The 22790-nt window shown below is 42.0% G+C and overlaps 2 protein-coding genes across 2 annotated transcripts; both read left to right on the forward strand.

Moving 5' to 3' along the window:
- Window positions 1–843: 843 nt before the first annotated feature.
- On the forward strand, window positions 844–6628 carry prelp (proline/arginine-rich end leucine-rich repeat protein). The gene is made up of 7 exons (XM_040204795.2): window positions 844–967; window positions 3468–3903; window positions 3990–4175; window positions 4301–4458; window positions 4581–4777; window positions 5770–5845; window positions 5973–6628. The coding sequence occupies exons 2-7, from the start codon at window positions 3472–3474 to the stop codon at window positions 6061–6063; spliced, it is 1140 nt and encodes a 379-aa protein (XP_040060729.2). The 5' UTR covers window positions 844–967; window positions 3468–3471; the 3' UTR covers window positions 6064–6628.
- A 1624-nt stretch (window positions 6629–8252) lies between these two features.
- il19l (interleukin 19 like) lies at window positions 8253–9708 on the forward strand. The gene is made up of 5 exons (XM_040204797.2): window positions 8253–8405; window positions 8567–8629; window positions 8704–8856; window positions 8947–9009; window positions 9254–9708. The coding sequence occupies exons 1-5, from the start codon at window positions 8265–8267 to the stop codon at window positions 9344–9346; spliced, it is 513 nt and encodes a 170-aa protein (XP_040060731.1). The 5' UTR covers window positions 8253–8264; the 3' UTR covers window positions 9347–9708.
- Window positions 9709–22790: the final 13082 nt, after the last annotated feature.

A 22790-nucleotide genomic window follows, 5' to 3' on the forward strand; every position in this document is an offset into this window, starting at 1 on the left:
CTTTCCTTGTTGGGACCAGAATTCATCCAGATGTTTGGACCAGCTGAGGACAAGAAACCAAACATGGTGACTGAGTGAAGAGGAGAAAAAAATGCTTTTTGGACAAACAAAAAAAACAAGGAAAAATGGGAGTCGGAGGCACATGCGTGTTAATGTGAGTTTGAAACTGTTTCTCACATATGTTCCCATCATTATCCTTCGGCTGCAGCTCACGAACCAGGAATGCACCAAACACATGTCCACCTGGTAACCCCAGGTGACCCATAAACACACACACACAGGCTCTACACTTTGTTAATCACACAGACCCACTTACTGAAAGACCCTCCTAAACTCCCATGCTTTGGCTGTACCTCATTAACTTTCTGTGTTTACTGACGCTGGAATAGAGGAAAGCCACTCCTAGATAATGCACGCGGGCGAATCCGTGGAGGGATGCTGCTAATAAAAAGCACATGACTGGGTAAAAGGGAAGTCATCTAAAACAATAGAAGGGTTGGTTTGAGGAGACATGTAACAATTGGACTTCCCTTATAGAGGTTCACAGCATTTCCCAAGACATCTGATATAGAAACCGATGCTTGTGCATACACATGAATATGCAAGCATGCTCAAGTACCTATGTCTGTTTGAGAAAAACAATACATGCTGCAAAAGAAGAAGATGATAACACACTTTTACACAGTTCAGACACATGAAAGCTCTGAGCCGTGCGGAAGGGGAGAAAGAACCACTGTGACCTTCCAAGGGAAAAAAGCAAGGAAAAAAAGGCAGCAGGGCGGCTCGTCCACTAAAGGAAAGAGAGGGAGAGAGAGGAGAGACGGAGAGGGGGGGGGGGGGGGGGGGGGGGGGGGTTAGGGCCGAGGGAAACAGAGCAAGAGGGAGGGGAAGGAAAAGAATGTGAGAGGCAGAGAAGAAAAGACACAAAACTCTTGAGTTGACAAAAGAGGGCAGGTACCTGAGGCAGGTAAGAAACTTTATTTGCTGTTTCCAAGACGGACTGTTTCAGATGGATCATAATCAATAAGATAAGAATCCCGGCAGGATTGGGGTGGTGTGTGAAGCAGAGCCAGAACCGCCTCTGTGCATTTGTTTACTCCTGAAAAGTTGCTGTTTCTGGCTGATAGCCAAGAATCTTTTTTTTTGTCAAGTGGATCCTTGAGTGGTTTCAAAATGATTTGTTTTTGTTGTTAGAATAATTCATGTTTCTACTGAGTGTAGTTCAGGATTGTGGTTAAACAATGGAGAAAACTAAATGGAACCTTTTCTTTTTCTTCATCACTGTAATGGGAGAACTTACAAAAAAAGTGTGAATATTGTAAAAGTAAAAGAGCTGTTGATTTAGGTGAAACTGGCCGATGCAGTAATGACTGCATCCAGTCATACAGGAGAACAGATTCAAGTGGGAAGTGAGTCTTTTTACTCTCAATTTATTAGTTTAAAATTAGTGTAATTTTATTTGAATTGGCTTATAAACATATTAATCTGTTGTTATTGTCATTGTAGCTTCTAACCCCATCACCGCTCCACCCGCACGAGGAAATGTTTTGGCAGTCTAATGAGGGTTTCATAAGGAGGACAAATACTTTAGTAATTATCACTTTTCCAGGGCATGTTTACAAAGCATTTCTAACATTAAGACCATATTTATAAGTTATGGTGGACTTAACTGCCTTTAAATAAAGTAAGTTTTACAGAGGATGATTTGTTGACAATCAGAATATGCTGTTTTTATGTGGGCATTGTGTTGTTTATGTTATTTGGAGATTTTTGTGAGAATTGGAATTCTAATCTTAGAGTTTAGATCGCTGGATTCCGATGTGCGTGACGTGGCTGTTCTTACAAAACAGTACTGTTTTGTAAGAACAGCACTAGTGCTGATCATTTTCAGTTCAAAGCATTAAAGGTGCATGTAACAGCAAAAGGAATAAATACATTGAAAAGGGCTCACCACAGACAACAGACACCCAAGTTGAAAGAGGCCTATGTTGTTGTTTTTAAAAAGTCCTGAAATATGTTGACATCTCAAGAGAACTTTTACGTAAGTAGTTGAAAGAAATCCCTCCCATTTAGCAGCTGTTGTGGAGCTTTCGATCAAATCACATTTTTGCTAATCACTCTTTGACAAACCAAACGCTTCAGGACAACTGCTGAATTGCGTGGGTTTTTAAAGAAGGATCCAATCGAATGTAACCATATGTTGTGGGGTTTAAAGTACAAATGAAGTAGTCAATAATTGTTACTGATAAGTTAATTACAGTCATTTGTAATGTGAATCTTTGTGATGATCTCGGACCCACTGTGTCGTTCTCATACTGATCATATCTGCCTAATCAGGTCTGAAATAACAGACCAATCAGAGTCAGCTATCCATAACTTTGCCTCTGTAGTTGGTTGCCAGACTTCTTGTTATGACTTCAGCAGCAAGAGGGGAAGGAGAACTGCTTCCAGTTTCGAACCAGGGCCTGGGAGGCTCTGGGTAGCTGAGATGGAAAAGGAACGGCAGTGCCAGAGATCAGCGTCAGACAAAAATTCTGATGGATTTTTCCAGGCAGAACTTGTTTCTCTCAGCCTCATTCAGATACCATTCAAATACATGTCAGTTGGAGCCTAAACATATTCGTGGCTTTACATTTGCTTGCAAGACCTTGCCTTCGCAATGGTTTAAAATATGCTTATTGCTTACACAGGAGTCTCATTGGGATTTTATTTTCTTTGGACGTCTCCTGGGTCAAAGAGCCTTAATCTACCAGACCTGCAGTTGATCCAGATCTCTCCCTCTGGACCAGTACTGACAATAGAGTCTTTATCCCAAAAACTTTCCTTTCCTTTCCTCTCCCTCATAATTTCTAATTTCCTGTACCAATATCCCCTGCCCCCCCCCCCCTTTGGATTTGAATAAACAAAACAACTTGTTTTCCTTCTCACTCTCATGCAGTTGTATCCGTAACCCACCTTTATCTTAACATTTGTACAAGCTGGAATTAAATATTACTTCATGTCACTTTGACACTATGGCAATGACTATTCGATTCAAGGTATCAATATACATACTTTCCTCAGTCAGGACTTCAAAGAGTGTATAAAAACTTAAACCAGGCAACTCTTTAGTGTTCATATTCTAAATATGTCCAGGTCAACAGGACACTGAAGTTCTGCATAGCAACATTTCCTGTTTGATAAGAGCAACATTAGGTAGCAATATTTAATCAAAAGTCAGGCTGTTTGTCCAGATATTACTTGGCCAGCTCAAACCCGAAAAATGTTTTCTCAAAACAACTTGGAATTGGATTTTGGAATATTTTTACTGCCAGTAAAAAAATTAAGTTTTTTGATTTGACTTCATTAGCTTACAAGCAGAATCAAAGTACAGACGGTGTGTTGTTGGGAGGCTTCTATCTGTCTCTTCATCCATGTAACTGTTGATACGGTTAAATCATCTACCTCCGTTTCATGCTCTGTCATAGGACAATGAAGGCCGGCGTGGGACTCTTCTCTGCATTGGTTCTGCTCCTATTGATGGGGGGAGTGTTCACACAGAGATCTCGGCAAAAGAAGCCCATCAGGCGCCCAGCAGCGGTCGGGAAGCCTTCTGTCCCCCAGCCTGCTGTTTCCGCTCAGCCAGAGCCCCAGGAGCCGACAGACTTCCCCCCTCCCATCCTGGGCCCACCTTCTGTGTTTCCTGACTGCCCCCGAGAGTGTACATGCAACCCGAGCCATCCCAATGCTCTCAACTGTGAGAACCACAACATCCGTGCAATCCCTGTCATCCCATCTAGAACACACTACTTGTACCTGCAGAACAACTACATCTCAGAAGTGACGGCAGAATCGTTCGTCAACGCCACTGAGATCCGTTGGATTAATTTGGCAAATAACCGCATTCATCGAATAGACAAAAAGGTCATGAAGTTTCCTTAATGAATATTCATCAGTTGAATACATAAAACTGTCTAAAGATCTGTTCTCTGCATCTATCTCTTGTAAAGGTGTTTGAGAAGATCCCATCTCTGCTATACCTCTATGTGCAGCGTAACCACCTGAAAGAGGTCCCTTCTGGTCTCCCAGCAAGCCTAGAACAACTCCGCCTAGGTAGAAATAGTATTTCTAAGGTCCCTGCTGGCGCCTTCAACAAGATGGGTAACCTGACGCTTCTCGACCTGTACCACAACCAGGTAAACCCCCAACCAAGTAAAGTAACCCCTTAGTGACCATTTAATCTGCAGTTTAGGTATAAGCAGACTCAGCATTCCTGATAAATATAATATCTAATATCAATGTATGATGACTTTTCTTTCAGCTGAGTGACAGTGATCTGGAAAAAAACACGTTTAAGGACTTAAAGAGCCTCATGCAACTCAACCTGGCTCACAACGTCCTGAAAAAGATGCCTGCTGGCATACCCAATAACCTCATACAGCTGTATCTGGACAAGAACCGCATAGATGACGTCCCAAAGCAAGTACACAGTGCTCACGTTGTCACATAACTGATGAAGACACATGAATACATGCACTGCAGTCATTATAAAGCACTGGTTGGATCAAATGTTTTCACTTGTTTTTTCCATCATGGTTCAGAGACTACTTCAGAGGCTTGCACCACCTGGCGTTTGTGAGGCTGAACTACAACCAGCTGAGTGATAAAGGACTTCCTAAATATGTGTTCAACATAACCACCCTGCTGGACCTGCAACTGTCCCACAACCAGATTACTTCTATTCCTCTCTTCAACGGTCGCCTGGAGCACCTGCACCTAAACCACAACTCCATTGAAAGTAAGTAGTGTCGGCATGCAACCATTTTGAAGTTATACAATACGATATTCAGATCATATCTATTGCCTCCACACAGTTCTCTTCAGAGGAAATGCATGCAAGTTCCTTCTTTCTCAAAAATTTGCTACTAAAATGAGGCTCAGAGTCCCGTATAGAGAATCTTCATGAATTCGTGAGGTATGTCAATGTTTATGTGATGGAGGGTATGCGGTGTGTGAAGAAATGAGGCTGTCTCAGGAGGTCGAACATATCCCCTATTGGAAGAACATTAGTTTAAATATCGGGACTTTTAATGTGAGGCTGCTTTTCAACTTCTAAGATTAATTGTGTGCAAAATTCTTTAGGTTGAGTCAAAATTTAATTTCAATTAAGTCACTGCCAATTCAAAGATAAATACGCATTGCTTCTGGATTGATAAAGGATGATCTCATCTTATTTTAAAATCATTCACATTCAAAAATATAAAATAGGTGTGAAGTTTTGAGATTCAACATCTTTATTATATGTTTCAATGAGTCTGTGGACTACAAGATCTTTAAAACAAGTACCGTAACATATTATTAAAGAAACACAATGAACACATGACAAGCTCTGAACATCAAATTCAAGCAAAATTATTGGCAAACATTGTCACTTTTTGAGTTGCTTTTAATGAGTCACATTCCTATTGGAGTCAGAAAACTGCCTTTGTCCAGCCTGTTATAGACTGGCAGGGCCACAAAGCGATGCTACAGATGCAGAGTCACTAATACGTTTTTAAATGATCCTTCACATATTAAGGTGTTTCTTAATGAAATTGTGCTTTATTAATTTCTCCTTGTTGTCTGTTCTGTAAGTTATTTATCCTCATTTGTTTATCACTGCTATTCTACATGACCACATTTCTTTGCTTGCTCAGTTTTGAAAATTGCAAAACAAACAAACACTCTTCAATTATTTGCGTGAGCACCATTTCCGGACTTGACATTAATAACTGTGTGTTTTCCTGGCAGGCATCAATGGCACCCAGATCTGTCCTTACAGCCTGCAGGCCGACCCAAGCGATCTGAGTCTGGTGCCCAGTCTAAGGTACGTCACAGTATGTCACAACTTGGCACTCAACAATACCAACACATTGACACCCAGGATTCCATTGTTTGTTCAAAATAAGTTGTCATTAGTATTGACATGTTAAGCAACTATTCTGCTGCGTCAGGTACCTGCGTTTGGACGGAAATCAGCTGAGCCCCCCCATCCCTTTGGATGTCATCATGTGCTTCAAACAACTCCACTCTATCGTCATTTAGGAACTCCCTGCCTAAAGGCCCGAGGTTATGAACGCATGCATGCACGCACACAACAACACACCTACAGGATACACACACACACACATGTGTGCAAAAGGAAAGTCAAAGCTTGCAACTTGCAACTGCATTATTGATAGAGGGACAAATAAAGGTTAAACAAAACTGTGCAGCTTTAATAAATCAACTCACATTGTTGACAGATTTTACATTTCAGTCATTTTTTGTTTATAGTAATACAATGCCAAAAAACACCTGGAATGAGTAACGCCTGAAAATGCAGGTACATTGACAGAAGTGCTACACACGTGTCGAGGGTAGTTATGTTCAATAGCAGATGTGACCGAGTTGCCACAAAGGACAACAGAGCTGGAGTGGATGTCAGAAGAACCATTTTAAAACATAACTACCATGTAGTTGAGACTGTCCCAAATGTGCCTGTGATTTTCAAGGTACTTTGTGTAAAAATGTCATTGTATTATTTGTATTCTTATTCCTCTGTATATTATTCTTCTGTATAAGGAAGCTTTGTACAAATAACGAAAAATAAAACCTTTTTCTTTCATCATTTGATTGCACTTGATTATTTTAGATTTTGTCCATTTTATTTTTGAAGTATCCTCTGGAGTTTTTGAACACTATGTATTTTCACAAGTTGTCCATGACAGTAAACATGAATTTAAAAAAAATAAACAGACCACTGATGTTGGAAAACTATGAGATATATTTGTATTCAATACAAAAAGTTCTAAAAAGAAAGTTTTAAAAATCTTTGTTTCAACTGATACCAACTGCAAGCATCTTAAGGGGTGTATAACACTGTAAGATGTTACCTTGTCCACTGCTGACTTGCCGCTTTTTTGTGTTTGTTTTAAGACAGTTTGGCTGGGACTCAATCTCAGAAGAAATATAATATAATATATTAATAATATAATATATTATATTATATTATATAATATGTAATAATAATAATTTGTATGAATGTAGTAAAATTGTATCTGAACCAGAAGCCATTTATTGCCACACATGAAGGATTTGGGTCACTGGGGGACACAGACTTGGTTCAAGAGACCAACTGCTGACGGGATCGTATCGGGTGAGCAGAATTGTGAATTGAATCATTTTAAAAGTTTCCATGTTCCAAATGCTTTGTGGTGACATCTAGTGGTTTTACAAACAATCACAATGCATTTCCCAGCTTGGAAATTCTGGTGACTACTTTTATCACCTCCGAGTGTGGAATCTGGAATTTCTCTCCCTTCTCTTTATTCTTTTACATTAACTGAGGTAATTCCTGTTTTTCATCGTACTTCCCTGCTTGCTTTTTCTCAACACCGTTGTCAATAAGAGTTAACCTGGCCAGGTGAGCAGGTCCGGTAGGTGTTTCCGATCAGGACTTGTCTGACAGGAGTGATGTCACAAATGACACCACTGTAGGCAAAGCATTTTCTCTGCAATGAACACACCACACAGGATGAGAAAATATGTCCTTCTCTTCTTCTATTCAGCACGTTTCCTCCTCCTGTAAAGCAATTAGTGTGCTAGTACACAAGCATGAGTGCGTATGTGTGGTAAATTCCCCCTTACTCCACTATAAGAGCAGGCAGGATGGAGATACACAGGCACATTTCTCCCAAGACTCTTCATCTGAATAGCACACACAAAGGTGAGACTTACATTAAGAAAATACAGTAGGATGATGGATTATATGCCAATTCATGTCATGTTTGAGTCTATGTCAAATGTTTAAAATAAACAGTTACCTATATGCTATATTGAACCACTGGAATGTCATCTTATCAACTTTAATTAAAACTTTTATTAATCAGTAGATAACTTGTTTATTGGGGAAACATTTTGTAGACTTTTGTAAACTTTTGTGGACTGCAGCTTCTGAAATTAGATGCGTTTTTCTATTTTTTCCTTTGCAATTTTTGGATTATAAATTGAGCAGCAAGACAAGATAAAAAAAGAATTACAAATACATCACCTAGAAATTGTGATGGGCATTTGGCTATTTTCTTTTATGTTTAATTGACTAAATTGATCATAAATATATTGCTTTGTTGATAAACTTACCATACCTTAAAAGCATAATCATTGCAGTAATCCATTGGATCTGTTGCTAGATACAATTCTCAGTGATTTATCTGGCGATATTTTAACAAAGTCAATGTTTCTGTTAGCTCTCCAACTAGACCACCATGATGATGAAGATGCTGCTCCTCCTGCTCACCAGTCTGAGTCCTCTCGCGGAGAGCCGAACCCTGAGCTTAGCCAGCTGTTCTGTCAATGTTCACATACATGAACTGCGCCAATATTACAATGACATACGATTAGATGTGGTGAGTTTTAAGTTTGACACCAAATAAATAATAGAAATCAACAAATCCAGCAGCCTGAACACAGGAAAGCTTTACTGAAGAAAAGGATCGGGGAAGGTTGGTTGTGACCTCTGTACGTGAGGACACATTCTCACTTCTCTTTCCTGGTCTTTGCATTACAGATAGAGAGTGACACTGATATCGGAGTCAAACTTCTGGACAAATCATTGATGACGAACATTCAGGTGGGTCTTTCTCCCGATGGAATACAGTGAATGAGAATGTGTGCTTGAATCTGACCTTACAGTGTCTCCATCAGGATGGTCAGACGTGCTGTTTTGTGCGTCTTGTGCTACGTTTCTACATCGAGAGGGTGTTCAGCAACTACGCCTCTTCTCAGCCGCAGCATCAACGCTGCTCCAGCGCTCTGGCCAACGCTTTTTTCAGCATCCGAAGAGACATACGTGAATGTGTACGTTGAATTACTCTGTCCAATGAAAAGAAAAGGCGCTTCAATTGAAAATATAGATACGTTTTATTGATGATTCTATGTTCTGTGCAGCACTGCAACTGTGAAGAGGACACACAGAGAAAGATTGACTCTGTGATTGCTGAGTTCAACAAGGTGGGAATGAAAAGCATCTCATGGTACACAGACCTTCACACAGCAGTGATGATGAAACAAAAATAAAGCCAGCAAACAAATAAAAATCCTATCAATATGAATATTTAGTTCTGTGTGTTACTAAAAATGCTACAAAGTGCACAAATTCAAAATAGTTTTAAAATCTGTTAAGAATGAAACTTGCATTCAGTTATGCTCATCATTAAATCCATTGTTCTCTCTGTCGTTTCTTGGCATCGAGCAGCTGGACATGAACCAAGCTGCAAAGAAGGCTGTTGGAGAACTGGACACTGTGCTGGAGTGGCTGCAGGGACTCAGCCAAAATACACTCTCATGATTGCACACAAATTCCACACGGCGAACCCAAGGTGCCTGCTGTTGATAGTCAAGGGTGCCAACTCCTGACCTAACATTACTTGAAAGCAGAGTGAGGGTTTATTTATTTCTCTTCTCTGCCACTGTAGCAAACAACTCATTCTTGTACTTAAATTAACTTAATATTAATTGTTATCCACTAACTGGAGGACTTTTGTTCTATATATATTCACAATATTGTATTGATATTTATCAGAAAAATAATAATGTTCTTAATTCGTATGTATGCTCCTACTCCAATGTAAGATTATTTAACGGACTATAATATAATAATATAACGAAAGATATTGTTTTTTATAATTGTTTATTTTATTTAAAGTTGCTTCATTTAAATTTTAATTAAAAAAACTAATACTACTACTACTGACTTTGAGTGTTTCCTTTAATGACTTTAAGCCCATTTTAAACAGGTCACCCCTCAATAATCTCTGCACCCCATCACCCTCTAAGCGTAACCCCCCCCCCCCCCCCCCTCCCCCCACACTGTCCTGTAGGGAAGGAGCTTTTTGTGTTGGCTTGAGTATTGTGGAGGGGGAGGGGGGGGTAATGTTAGTTTCCCTGCATGATTCTTGTTTCCAGGATATGTATACATCTAACTTTTGCTTTGAGATGATATGAGCTTTATCCTGCTGGAACACCCTGTGTTGCCGTTGACTTTGTTGGGATTCCAGATACAGGCAGGCGATACCCATTAGGTAGTAGGGCCAGAAATAAGAATTCTACGTTTTTGGATTAATCACTCATTAATTAATCAATCATTTAATGTCCACAATGTTAAAAACTACATCTGTGTAGTAATTGTCAATACACATCATTGAGTTATTTGTGCCACTATAGAAATATTTTACCAATTAAAAAATAGATTATTGCACAAAATGCCATACAAACGAGGGCTGATTGATTTATTGATTGATACATTACATTACATGTCATTTAGCTGACGCTTTTATCCAAAGCGACTTACAATAAGTGCATTCAACCATAGGGTACAAACTCAGAAGAACAAGAAACAAGAAAGTGCAATTTCCTCAAATAAGCCAATAGCACACAATTTAAGTGCTACAATTTGTTAGTCTTTTAGTCGAGGTAGAGTCTGAAGAGGTGTGTCTTTAGTTTGCGGCGGAAGATGTGAAGGCTCTCTGCGGTCCTGGTTCCTTCAGAGAGCTCGTTCCACCATTTCGGAGCAAGGACAGCAAAGAGTCGTGATCTAGTTGAGTGTTTTGCTCTCAGTGAGGGAGGGACAAGCAGTTTTGCAGATGCAGAGCGGAGAGTGCGGGTCGGGATGTAGGGTTTCACCATGTCCTGGATGTAAGCTGGACCCGATCCATTCACAGCATGGTAGGTGAGCACCAATGTTTTGAACTGGATGCGGGCAGCCACCGATAGCCAGTGAAGAGAGCGGAGGAGTGGAGTAGTGTGGGAGAATTTCGGAAGGTTAAAGACCAGTCGAGCTGCTGCATTCTGGATGGGCTGCAGAGGTTGAATGGCGGTAGCAGGGAGACCTGCCAGGAGGGAGTTGCAGTAGTCCAGGCGTGAGATGACAAGAGCCTGAATCAGTACCTGGGCAGCCTTCTGAGTGAGAAGAGGACGTATTCTCCTGATGTTGTAGAGAGTGTATCTACAGGATCGTGTTGTCGCAGTAATGTTGGGAGTCAGGGAGAGTTGGCTGTCGATTGTGACGCCGAGGTTCCTAGCGGTTAAAGTGGGCGTTAACACGGAGTTGCCAAAGTTGACAGTCAAGTCCTGGGTCGGAGAGTCTTTTCCTGGAAAGAGAAATAGTTCAGTCTTGTCAGGGTTGATTTTCAGAAAGTGGGCAGACATCCACTGAGAGATGTCAGTCAGACAGCCAGAGATCCGTGCCGCCACCTGGGTGTCCGAGGGAGGGAAGGAGAGAATTAGTTGGGTGTCATCGGCATGGCTGTGGTAGGAGAAGCCATGCGAGCGAATGACAGCGCCGAGAGAGTTGGTGTACAGCGAGAAGAGAAGGGGACCCAGGACGGAACCCTGAGGAACTCCCGTAGTAAGAGGACAAGGTTCCGACACAGATCCTCGCCAGGTTACCCGGTAGGTGCGGCCGTCGAGGTAGGGCGAGAGAAGGGAGAGAGCAGAGGCTGAGACACCAAGTTCCTGAAGGGAGGAAATAAGGATCTGGTGGTTGACTGTCAAATGCAGCAGAGAGGTCAGAGGAGAGAGAGGCGGCTCTAGCAGTGTGGAGTTGCTCTGAGACAGCAAGGAGAGCAGTCTCTGTGGAATGGCCTGCCTTGAAGCCTGACTGGTGGGCGTCAAGGAGGTTGTTATGGTGGAGATAGGAGGAGAGTTGGTTAAAGATCGCACGTTCAAGAGTTTTGGACAAAAAGGGAAGAAGAGAGACCGGTCTGCAGTTGTTTTCTTCAGAAGGGTTGAGGGTAGGTTTCTTCAGGAGAGGGTTATCTCTTGCCTCCTTCAGGGGTCGTCGTGGCGCAGGGGTTAGAGAAGGTGTGCTGGGAAGCACAAGGTTGGTGGTTCGATTCCAGGCTGCCCCATGTTCCATGTCGAAGTGTCCCTGAGCAAGACACCTAACCCCTAATTGCTCCCCAGGCAAAAATGTGAAAAAGCCATGGGTTTAAAGTGTAATGTAAGTCGCTTTGGATAAAAGCGTCTGCTAAATGACATGTAATGTAATGTAATGTTCAGAGAATTGGAAAAACAGCCAGATGACAGAGCATTGTTGATGAGACAGGTGAGGAAAGGAAGAAGGTCAGGTGCGATAGATTGTAGAAGATGTGATGGAATGGGGTCAAGAGGGCAGGTGGTCAGACGGGCAGAGGTTACTAGGGTAAGATTTGGTTAGGAGACAGGGGGGTGAAAGAGGAAAGTGAGGGCGATAGAGGTGAAGCTAGTGGGATGCAATAAGTAGGAGGTGGGATTGAGAAAGAGGAGCGTATGTCAGCTATTTTCTTGGTAAAGTAGTTGACAAAGTCACCCGGAAGAAGGGTGGAGGGGGGAGGAGGACTAGGGGGTTCGAGGAGGTTGGAGAAGATCGAAAAGAGTTTTTTAGGGTTAGAAAATGAAGATTAGATTCTGGATTGGTAGAAAGAGCTTTTGGCAGCAGAGATAGAAGCAGAAAAAGAGGAGAGAAGAGATTGAAATTCAAGCAGGTCGTCAGGTCGTTTATATTTACGCCATCTCCTTTCCGATGGTGGTTCTCATGGCACGCACCGGTTGAGACAGCCACGGAGCCGGAGAGGATTTGCCAGTCCGTCGGGTCGTCAGAGGGCAGAGAGGAGGAAAGAGTTGAGAGGAGAGTCTCAGCAGCAGCGTTCGGATGTGAGAAGGAGACAGTGGAAGAGAGAGCTTATAGAACAGAGGAGGCCAGGGAGGAGGGAGAGAGGGAGCGAATGTTGCGACGAACAGGTACAGAGTCAGTCAATGGGGCAGGCACGTTAGTTATAGAGAGTGGGAGAGAGTAAGAGATGAAGAAGTGGTCAGACACATGAAGTGGAGTAACAGAGAGGTTAGTGGTAGAGCAGTTTCTAGTAAAGATGTAGTCAAGGTGATTGCCAGCTTTGTGAGTAGGAGGAGAGGGACTGAGTGACAGACCGAAAGAAGAAAGTAGGTGTAAGAGGTCAGATGACTTCTCTGTCTGGATGTTGAAGTCACCCAGGAGGATGAGCGGAGGGCCATTTTCAGGGAAGTTGGACAGGAGAATGTCCAGTTCTTCCAAGAAATGACCCAAGGAGCCTGGCGGACGGTAAAGGACAACAATGGTTAATTGCACCGGGTGAGTAACTGTTACAGCATGGAATTCGAAAGACAGTGGGGTGGATGCAATGGCGATTCTGGGGGGTGGCCTGGGGTGGCCGTGGCAACCCCTGAAAGCTCATTGGCCACCCCTGTGGCCACCCCAGATCTGATAGGTAGTTGGTCAAGTTCGTCAACACAAGAAACAAGAGAAATGCTGTCAATCAATGATGACAGCTGAACAACTGATTTAGGGACAGTTTTACATTTTTAACTAACACAGTAATGGTCGTACTGAGGCTGTGAGAGCTAATTTCTGTTCAGCGGACATTTGGCCATGCAGGTCAGGTGACCCATGAGATGAGCACGCTGCATCTGCCGCTGGTCCGTGAAACAGGAGGACGGTCACAGTTTACAACAGCGACGATACAACAACGATAAAAACGCTGGAATCTGTCGATTGAGAGGTATGCTAATTTAATGTTTAGTTATCGTTGTTCCCTCTGAATGTGTAGGAAAACTTTATCTGGCACTAAGTAACAGCTAAAAGTCGAACTACACTGCACTAGCTGGCTATCTTAGCAGCCTGCAAAAGTTAAGCATTGAACGTTAGCATTTTTTTTATTTTTATTATTAGGATCCCGCCATGAAATATGAAACGCTGTTTTCTGGACTGAAGACTGAGGGTGTTTGTTTGCAGATGTGTGTTCAATAGAGCTCACAGTGTCTGAAATATAGCGGGACAGTCTAGATTTAAGTGGCTATAACACAAGAACAAGCTGTAACTTATTTATTTGCTCTGTGATTTAAGGGCTGTTTAAAGACTTTTTGCTCTTAAAAGATAAAGGACTTTTTGTTTGTATCAATTAGCTCATCTTCACAGTTCACATATTTTAGACGTTTAAATAGGCAGAGGCAGAGCAAATTGCATTCAAATGCCACAAATGCTTAAGATGCAATATGTTATCTGTTATTAAAAGTGAGTGGTAGTTATGTACAAATAAACCTTTTGTAGATCCTATAAATAGACATAATTAGGCACATTGTTGACACCTCCTTTTTTTTGACATTTTAATTGAGTCAAAGCTGTTATTTAAGGAGTTCCAGGGCCCCACAAACACCTGTATTTTGCAAACTGATTCTAACCCAATTTGACAATGATCCTGCTTGCTAGTTATTGCTATTACTTCAAAGTGAATTGAATGACTGATTGAGTGATTGAATTACATTCCCCCCATGGTTAGGGTTAAGAGAATAGTTATGAAGAGAAGCAGAGATATTCAGAGCTTCTTCAAAAAAAAAAGAAAAGAGTCAGAGCCAGCCACAGCTTCTACCAGCAGCAGTGAAACGGCTCCGTCAAGTCATCAGCCTAGGTACAGTAGTGATGAAGAGCAGTCAGATGAAGAGCAGTCAGTTCCTCCTTCACAGGATGGTAAGTCATGCTTGGATAGTTTGAATTGACCATGTCCTCACATTCAAGTTGTTTGTCACTCCAGTTATACAATTATATATATATAAAACTGTCTGAAACATCAATACACAAGAACAATAGTTAAAACAGTTGTAAAAGACAGAAGAACAATGATTTAATATTTAATTTAAAAAGGACGGTACAATTTTGCCCAAAGTGTATGCTATTCATTTGCTAATACACAGCAAACCCCACACTTAAACATAAACAATCTGTTCTTAAAATCTCAATACAAACCATTATGAAAAGACAAAGGAAAATGTGTGACACTAATCTGTCCACATACAGTCTATGGGTGTAATGGTTATTGTTTTTACTACTTCAGGTACTTCCTCTAGTGAGCAAGGTGATTCAGAGGGCATGTCAGTAGGTGATGGTGACATCGATGACAGAGAGGCTCCTCATGTTGCACAAGTACGTGCTGCCCCACCTGGACCTCACGGTATGTTGTGACATTTTATCTTTCAGTTTACATGACATTATAGCATGGCAAGAGGAAGAGGTCCTTCAACAGCGAGTGGTATAAACAGCACCCATGGCTCGAGTACTCCCAAAGCCAAAACTCTGCTTACTGTTTTGCATGTTGACACTTTTACCAAACACCCCAGCGTCTGTATTCACATCACAACTGGGATTTTATCATTGGAACAAAGCAATGTACAAAGATGGTGGATTTAAAGTACATGAAAAGTCAATGCCATGTTTGCATGGGGTGAGCACAAGAAGGCAATACTAACAGATTCTTCCATACGTGATGCCCTTAATGAAGCATACAACAAGAAAGTCTAAGAGAATCGAAAATATCTTAAAACGTGGCTGAAGTACTTCTTTTGACGGCAACACAAAACATTGCACAACGAGGTCACCGTGAGACAGAAGAGGCAGATAACAGAGGAAACATTTTAGAAATTTTGGAAATGATTGCAAAGCATGACCCAGTGGTACAGAAAAAAATGAAGGAAAAGCAGAATGCCAAGTACACAAGCAGTGTAATTCAAAATTAAATCCTAGAATGCTTGGCAAATATGGTCCGTGAGGAGATAATTCAGGAAGTGAAGGTAAGTGAAGTGTTCTCTGTGATTGCTGATGAAACCAAAGACCTGAAAAAGAAGGAGCAGCTCTCACTGGTACTTAGGTACTACTACAATGGGGCAGTGCACGAAAGTTTTATTGACTTTCAACAAGCCACACGATTAGATGCAGAAGGACTCAAGGACAAAATCATCCACTGTTTGGAAAGATATGGACTTGAGTACAGATCCAATCTTGTTGGACAAGGTTATGACGGAGCATCAGAAATGAGCGGGAAACACTCTGGAGTGGCAGCCAGAATAAAGACTGACGCAAAACATGCAGTTATGTACACTTTAACGCACATTGCCTGAACTTGGTACTCATTGATACCGTGAAGGCAGTCCCAGAGGCTGATTGCTTTTTTGCACTACTGCAGAAGCTTTATGTGTATATGTTTGGATCCTATGTTCACCAGAAGTGGCTGGATGTGCCAAATGAAACGTATGAAAGTCAGCCGAGGGAGTTGCAGATGCTCAGTGACACGAGATGGGCATGTAGATACTTGGCCTGCAGTAATCTAATGGACCGATTACATGCTGTACTTCGTGTTCTGCATGACATTGCATGACATTCCTTTAGGAGGACAATCTTCTACCCCATTGTGGACACCATACTTGGAGAGTTAGACAGGCGCTTCTCCAAAGACAATTGTGAAATAATGAGAGGAATACAAGCGAAAGTGACTCTGAAGATCTCAGGCATGAACTCCACCAGACAAGGAGGCTTTTGCAAAGGAACATACATTACATAACATTACTTCATAGTATATACTTTGTTTGGAGTTAAGATTTGTTTGTTTTTTGTTACAATTGTTTATGTATATGTAACGGGTTGTATATAGGTTCTGTTAAATTGCTGCTTAAATGGGGACAGCGCCGTCTACCATGGCCAGCCCACACTACCTTTGTGTCTCATCTTAGTGTAGTATATTAGAAACAAATATACGACCCGGTTCATAAAATTAATAAAAATGCATATAGTGTACACCAGAATACAGCCATGATTCTGAAACTGTGTAATCCATAAAGTAATGACAATATTGTAAAACCACTGTAATTCTGCAACTGTAATAGAATAATACCAATGTACAGTTATGATTGTATTTGATGTAATGTAATCAACTGGAATGCATGCATGTAATACTTGAACAACAACTGATATTGACTAAGGATCATCCGAAATCCGAGTTACATTGAACTCACCAGAAGACCACTCCCAGAGGTGTGGACACTGACTTTCACACCTTTAAGCATTGTTATAAATACCTGTAGCAACCACTGTTCTCGAGTTCACTGGTGGAGGCGACAGACGGGCACTAGGGATGGTCAAAGGACTGACCTGGGGCCTGTTGGTCGCTGAGACCAGCGGCTCCTCAGCTGAGATGTTCTTTTTACCGCAACGCCATCTCCTTTATTAAATACATTTAATTTGAACCTTTTGATCAGCGATGACCTCTGTCCGTCCGGCGTTTCTTCATTTTTGAACACAACAATTTGGTGACCCCGACGTGATGGAGAGCAATGGACGGACGGAGGAACAGCTGATCTGAACAAAGCCCAGCGATCGATTTTCTTCACTCACACGGCGCCATCGAAAAGGTAACCGGCAACCAGTTGTTTTAAAACCGAAATGCTGTATAGTTTATCATAGAACATTTAGGTGTGAGTGGACAAGATACGATGTTTTGAGGTAAACTACATTTTAGAGAAAAAAAATGTTTTCTCTTAGCTTGAATGGCCGTTGTGATAAAAAGCACATTGTATATAGTGTTTGTTTGGACGTCTCTGTGTGTGTTACCGACAAAGCTCGGATGTGTAGCGTTAACGTTAAGTGAATGGGCGACGTTATTTAACTGATCAGTCATAGAATGAATGGAAACCTAGTATAGGCCTCTAACCGGTTGGGGATAAACGTATAGCAATTTATAGACTGTATACGTAATGCACTGTGTAGAACGCGCTAGCAGAGTTAAGTCCACAAGGCCTGATGGAACCAGGAGTGTTACCAGCAGTAATTGAGTGGAAGAGGTTCGCGTTGTAATGGCGGTTCTTCGTTGTCTCCGTAAGCTCTTTTAGACTCTGTTAGGCGGCACAATAAATTAAAATATGAACTAGACGACGCCAATGAGGCTAGATAACTAAAAAATAAATAAATATATTTGGAACTTGTGAGGACAGAGCCACGCGCCGTAGTTGCCAAGAACTGACAAAAAATTTGCGGATAATTAAGTGCAGGGATAAATAGACCTAAAATAATAAGAGATAAGATAAGAAATAGGTCATCATATAACTCGCCTTGCAGGTGAGGACAGAGTCACGGACCAGCGCGCCAAGACCCTGAAAATAATAAATTACTGGATACATTTTTACAATAAATATAGATCAGTTGAAAACGTTGCAAACTTGTATAAAATTGTATGTTGCATGTTGCGAAAAGAATGAAGCCGGATTAAGGATTTGATTGGGGCCTGGTCTTGGGGAAGACGGAGCACATGTTTTTGGAACATTACAGGATGGCGGGCGGAGATAAATAGAGAAAACAGTTAAAAGATGGCTGAGAAAGAAATTCTCAGCACGGTCTACAGAGGGGATAACAATGACTTGTTATCCACCATTACTAGGGGTGGAGAACATGTGCTTTGGAGATTTCCAAAATGGCAGCCGGCAACAGTTAAAAGAAGAAAGTTGCACCAGATGTAACAGTTTCTGTATTTCCCACCTCCACTCTGTATTCCCATTAAACAGTGTCTCCCCTTGTCCCCATTTTCCAAATGATCCTAACATTTTTTTTCTTCCTCCATTCTTAGGACCATGTGATTTTTGCTTGCATTACAAACGGTCTATGGACTTTTTCTAGGCTCTATGTGATTCTTTGTTTTAACGTTTATGTAATTGTTCTCTGCTTACATTAACACAATTTTCCCATTTATTGTTTAAACATTTTTACAAATTACTGAGTTTAAGAGAGACTCTAATCAGAGTCTGCAACACATCACACACAGACACACACAGCAACAGCACACCTGAAGATGCACATTAGCACACACACCCTTGGGACTTGGGCAAGAGACAAAGGACAGGACGCTGTCTGTGGAGCCGGTCTGGTAAGACAAAAGGGAGTCGTTCCGAGAGAGGTGCGACCCATAGGGACGTAGAGACGGTCAACAGTCCAGTGGGTGAATATATGTAAATAGTTAGCACAGAGGGAGACGTTTAAATGAGTGGGAAATAATGTGATTTGAGCCAAATCTATAGACCTTGTGGTAAATAATTTGTTATTTTCTCTTAAACTTAGGCTGCAAGTTGTTGAGTGTGGATATGAGATGTACAGTGCACGGTACATCTCATACAGCATCTTAATGACGGAAGCAAATTTTTAGATTATAGGGCAGTACAGAATGGGTAACTTTGTTACAGACCATCATCCTGTAATGATTTTATCAACAAACCATACAAACATGTAACTATATATGATATATTGATAATCTACCATTTTCATTAGGAATACATGAATGTTCTAGGTCACTAACAAACCATGAGTTGAGTTTTGAGTTCTCAGGTAGAGAACGCAGGTAACAAACCCCCGAAAGCGGCTGCAGCCCTGACGACTGAGGATGCAAGAATGCAAGTCCAATTGTGATGGAAAGTCACAAAGACAATGGTGAACTGACTGTAATGGTTGGGGCCCTTAGTGGGCCAACAGATGGTTGATCTTGATGAGCAAATGTAAGTTAAGTAGGACAAGAGGAAGTTGAAAACTGATGGAGACACTCATAGGGTGTTTGACGGTACGGTAAATGGTAAGCGTAAGTGTAAAGATGGGAAAGAAGGTTAAATGGTTAAACAGTTGTTCGAAGTTTTTGTGATAGATCATCACACACATCCTGGAGCCCAGAGAGTCTGCAAGGAGAAAAGGAGGAAGCAGCGAACGGATTGGTAAGATGCAGAGGTCAAAGGGTGCAGACAGCTGACCAACAGGAGGGACTTAGCAGGTCTCCCAATACAACAACAAACGGGATAAGCATAACTATTTTTACAGGGGTTCTGTTGAGAGTAACATAGTCTCAGAGTCCCGGATCAGAATTCGAAAACCACACACACTGTTTGAATGCAAATATTCTGTGTATCATGCTTTAATCATTTTTCTCTATCACTGCATAGGGACTGTTGTTTTCTTAATTTCTGTTTTTTAATTTAAAGGAAGAGCTCGCCAGCCAGCGTCGAACTTTGAGACAATGCAAAGAAGTCTGAAGCTGACCTGATGCTGATTATGACACATTTATTTTGAGACATGTGTTAAAATAACACATGCCTCAACAGGAGGGATGTAGATATAGAAATATTTTTCCAAATTGAACGATGGGAAAACTTAACAAAAGAAATTACTAAAAGAAAGATTTAGATACCGGAGGAGGAACACCTGGGAAGAGCACACACACACACACACACACACACACACACACACACACACACACACACACACACACGTAGGCACCCCATTGTGCTTCTCTATTCAACAGCTGCCCAGGGAATCCTGATTTTCCAACACCTCGGATCCCCCGATCAGTCTGGTCACAGGACCTGCGAGATTCTCAGGATCAAGAAGAGGGCGGATCTCAATCACACGTCAATGACGACCACTACGCTTTGATAACAAGAGGAAGTATACACTTATGCATAATCCCACAAACACTTTAGTTTTTGTACAAGTTACTACCACACAACTTTCAGATTAAGAAAAGGGACAGAAACCCCTCATTTAAATCCATGCTAAAAATGATTGAGATATACGAGCAAATACACACGGTTGATATTATTGTGAGAACAAGAGATCAAGGTTCTTGATTTATAATGTCCAAACATTTCCCTGATATAGAACTATACAGTGAATAGACATATTCACATTGAACATCTGGTCGGACGGTGAAAAAGATTCACCTTTCCGTTGAGTTGTACTTACTAAGGTAACAGTATTGTCCCGATTAAACAAAACATAACTATAGACACAGTGAACAACAGACAGGAATGCATCACCAATAATTGATAAACTACATTAACCTAAAACCCACATCAGTAGAATAGAAGCTATGGGAATAGCTGGGGGGGTGTCTAATGAGTTTCAAGTCACACACAGGATCTAGAAGACGCACCTCTACCCCTGCTGGAGCAGAGAGGGATGACACAGAAGAGGAGAGACCACCTGTCAACAACCTGAGCGGCGCCAAAGGAACCGTGAGCAGTGACCAACAACCGTCATCTCGCTGAGAGGAAGGACTTCCTCAGCCCAGAGTCTGCTTGAGCACCGTGCAGGACCAGGAGGAAGCATCAGGACCGACCAAAGCAGAACCAGCACCGCAGAGCCGGACCAGAAGCAAGACAAGCATCGTTCTAGGAGACCAGAAGCAAGACTAGGACCGATTCAGAAAGGGTCCAAGCAACCTTCCAGTCTCCCTTTTGAGGGACAGCACAGTTCCAAGACCACCTCACACTAATGGGGGACAACGACAGCCCAGCACAGGCATAACCTCAGACCCACGGGTCACATCAGAGCCATCGATTTCCAGTACAGACACTCCCAAGTTCCCAAGCCCCTCTACAAACACTGCCCCATGGACAACAACAACCATTGAGAATGATCGAGAAAACACCCTCACACACAAATGGAGGTGAACCACTGCTGAAAGCTCTCACTAAAGAACCAGGTTTATTGGACTCATGATTTAGTAAATACAAACAATTGTTTATTTCTGTGATAACAGTCTCCATTATGGTCAGCATTCTATTCCTAGGTGGATGCTGTTGCATCCTCTGCATTAGGACACTTATCATTATAATCATCAGAGAAGACCAGCCCCATGATGCCATTAGGTTTTATTAAATTAATGTGTCCCATGTCAATTTATACTGTACACATGACATCCGTGATGAAATGTTAAATCCTGGGAGAAGATCTTTCAATCTCTCCGACAGATTTCTTCCTCGTTTTATTCCCAAAAAGGGTTTTCGAGGGAGTTTTTGTTCTGTGCCAGGTACAAGTTAACAAGGTGTGTCCAGAGGCACATCTTATGATTAGAATGTGTAAGATCAAGCGTGTCATATTGGATCGAACGTTATGCTAAACAAATAGAGACGACACATCTGACACACCTTTAAGCATTGTTATAAATACCTGTAGGAACCATTGTTCTCGAGTTCACTGGTGGAGGCGACAGACGGGCACTAGGGATGGTCAAAGGACTGACCTGGGGCCTGTTGGTCGCTGAGACCAGCGGCTCCTCAGCTGAGATGTTCTTTTTACAGCAACGCCATCTCCTTTATTAAATACATTTGATTTGAACCTTTTGATCAGCGATGACTTCTGTCCGTCCGGCGTTTCTTCATTTTTGAACACAACATTGGCCACCCCAGTAAAAATGTTCTGGATATGCCACTGAGTGGATGGTGCAAGAGGGTAAAGAGAAAAGCTCCATTTGGGTGAAATGAGTAGACCTGTGCCACCACCCCTGCCAGTGGATCTGGGTGTGTGGCTGAAGGAGAAGGCAGAGGAGAGAGCGGCTGGGGTGGATGTGTTCTCAGGTGTGATCCAGGTCTCGGTGAGAGCGAGGAAGTCAAGCGACTGCTGGATAGCGAAGCCGGAGATGAAGTCTGCCTTGCGAGTAGCTGACTGGCAGTTCCAGAGGCCTCCTGTGACGAGGTGTTGGACATGAGTGGAGCGGGTGGGATTGGTGAGAGAGGAGAGGTTACGATAGAGAGCGGATCTGGCCCGAGGCCTGTAGTACCTGCGGGAAGAGGTTCGGACAGGTATGGGTAAAGGGGTCAAACACATAATTAAAACTAGAAGAAAACTCCCACGAAAGACTCCCTCGTCTTTGTCCTGCTCGTCTTTGTGCTGCGAGGATAAGCTAACGCTTCACTCGATCTGTAGTTAAATACTCCCTCGTTAGTGGAAGTCGGCTATGGCTGCGCTGACCACTCCCCCGTCGTTTAGGAGACAAAAGGTTGATTGGCCTCGACAGAAACTCCTCAAAATGCAAAACACCAATTGCTTGACATAATCAGTGAACAATCACCATGTGGCACTTTGACAAACTGGGAGTTTAAGGATTCAAGTCTTATTTGATTCAGAAGTGAAGGCAAAACAG

Source organism: Gasterosteus aculeatus, chromosome 17, assembly GCF_964276395.1.
Source record: "Gasterosteus aculeatus chromosome 17, fGasAcu3.hap1.1, whole genome shotgun sequence".
NCBI lineage: Eukaryota > Metazoa > Chordata > Actinopteri > Perciformes > Gasterosteidae > Gasterosteus > Gasterosteus aculeatus.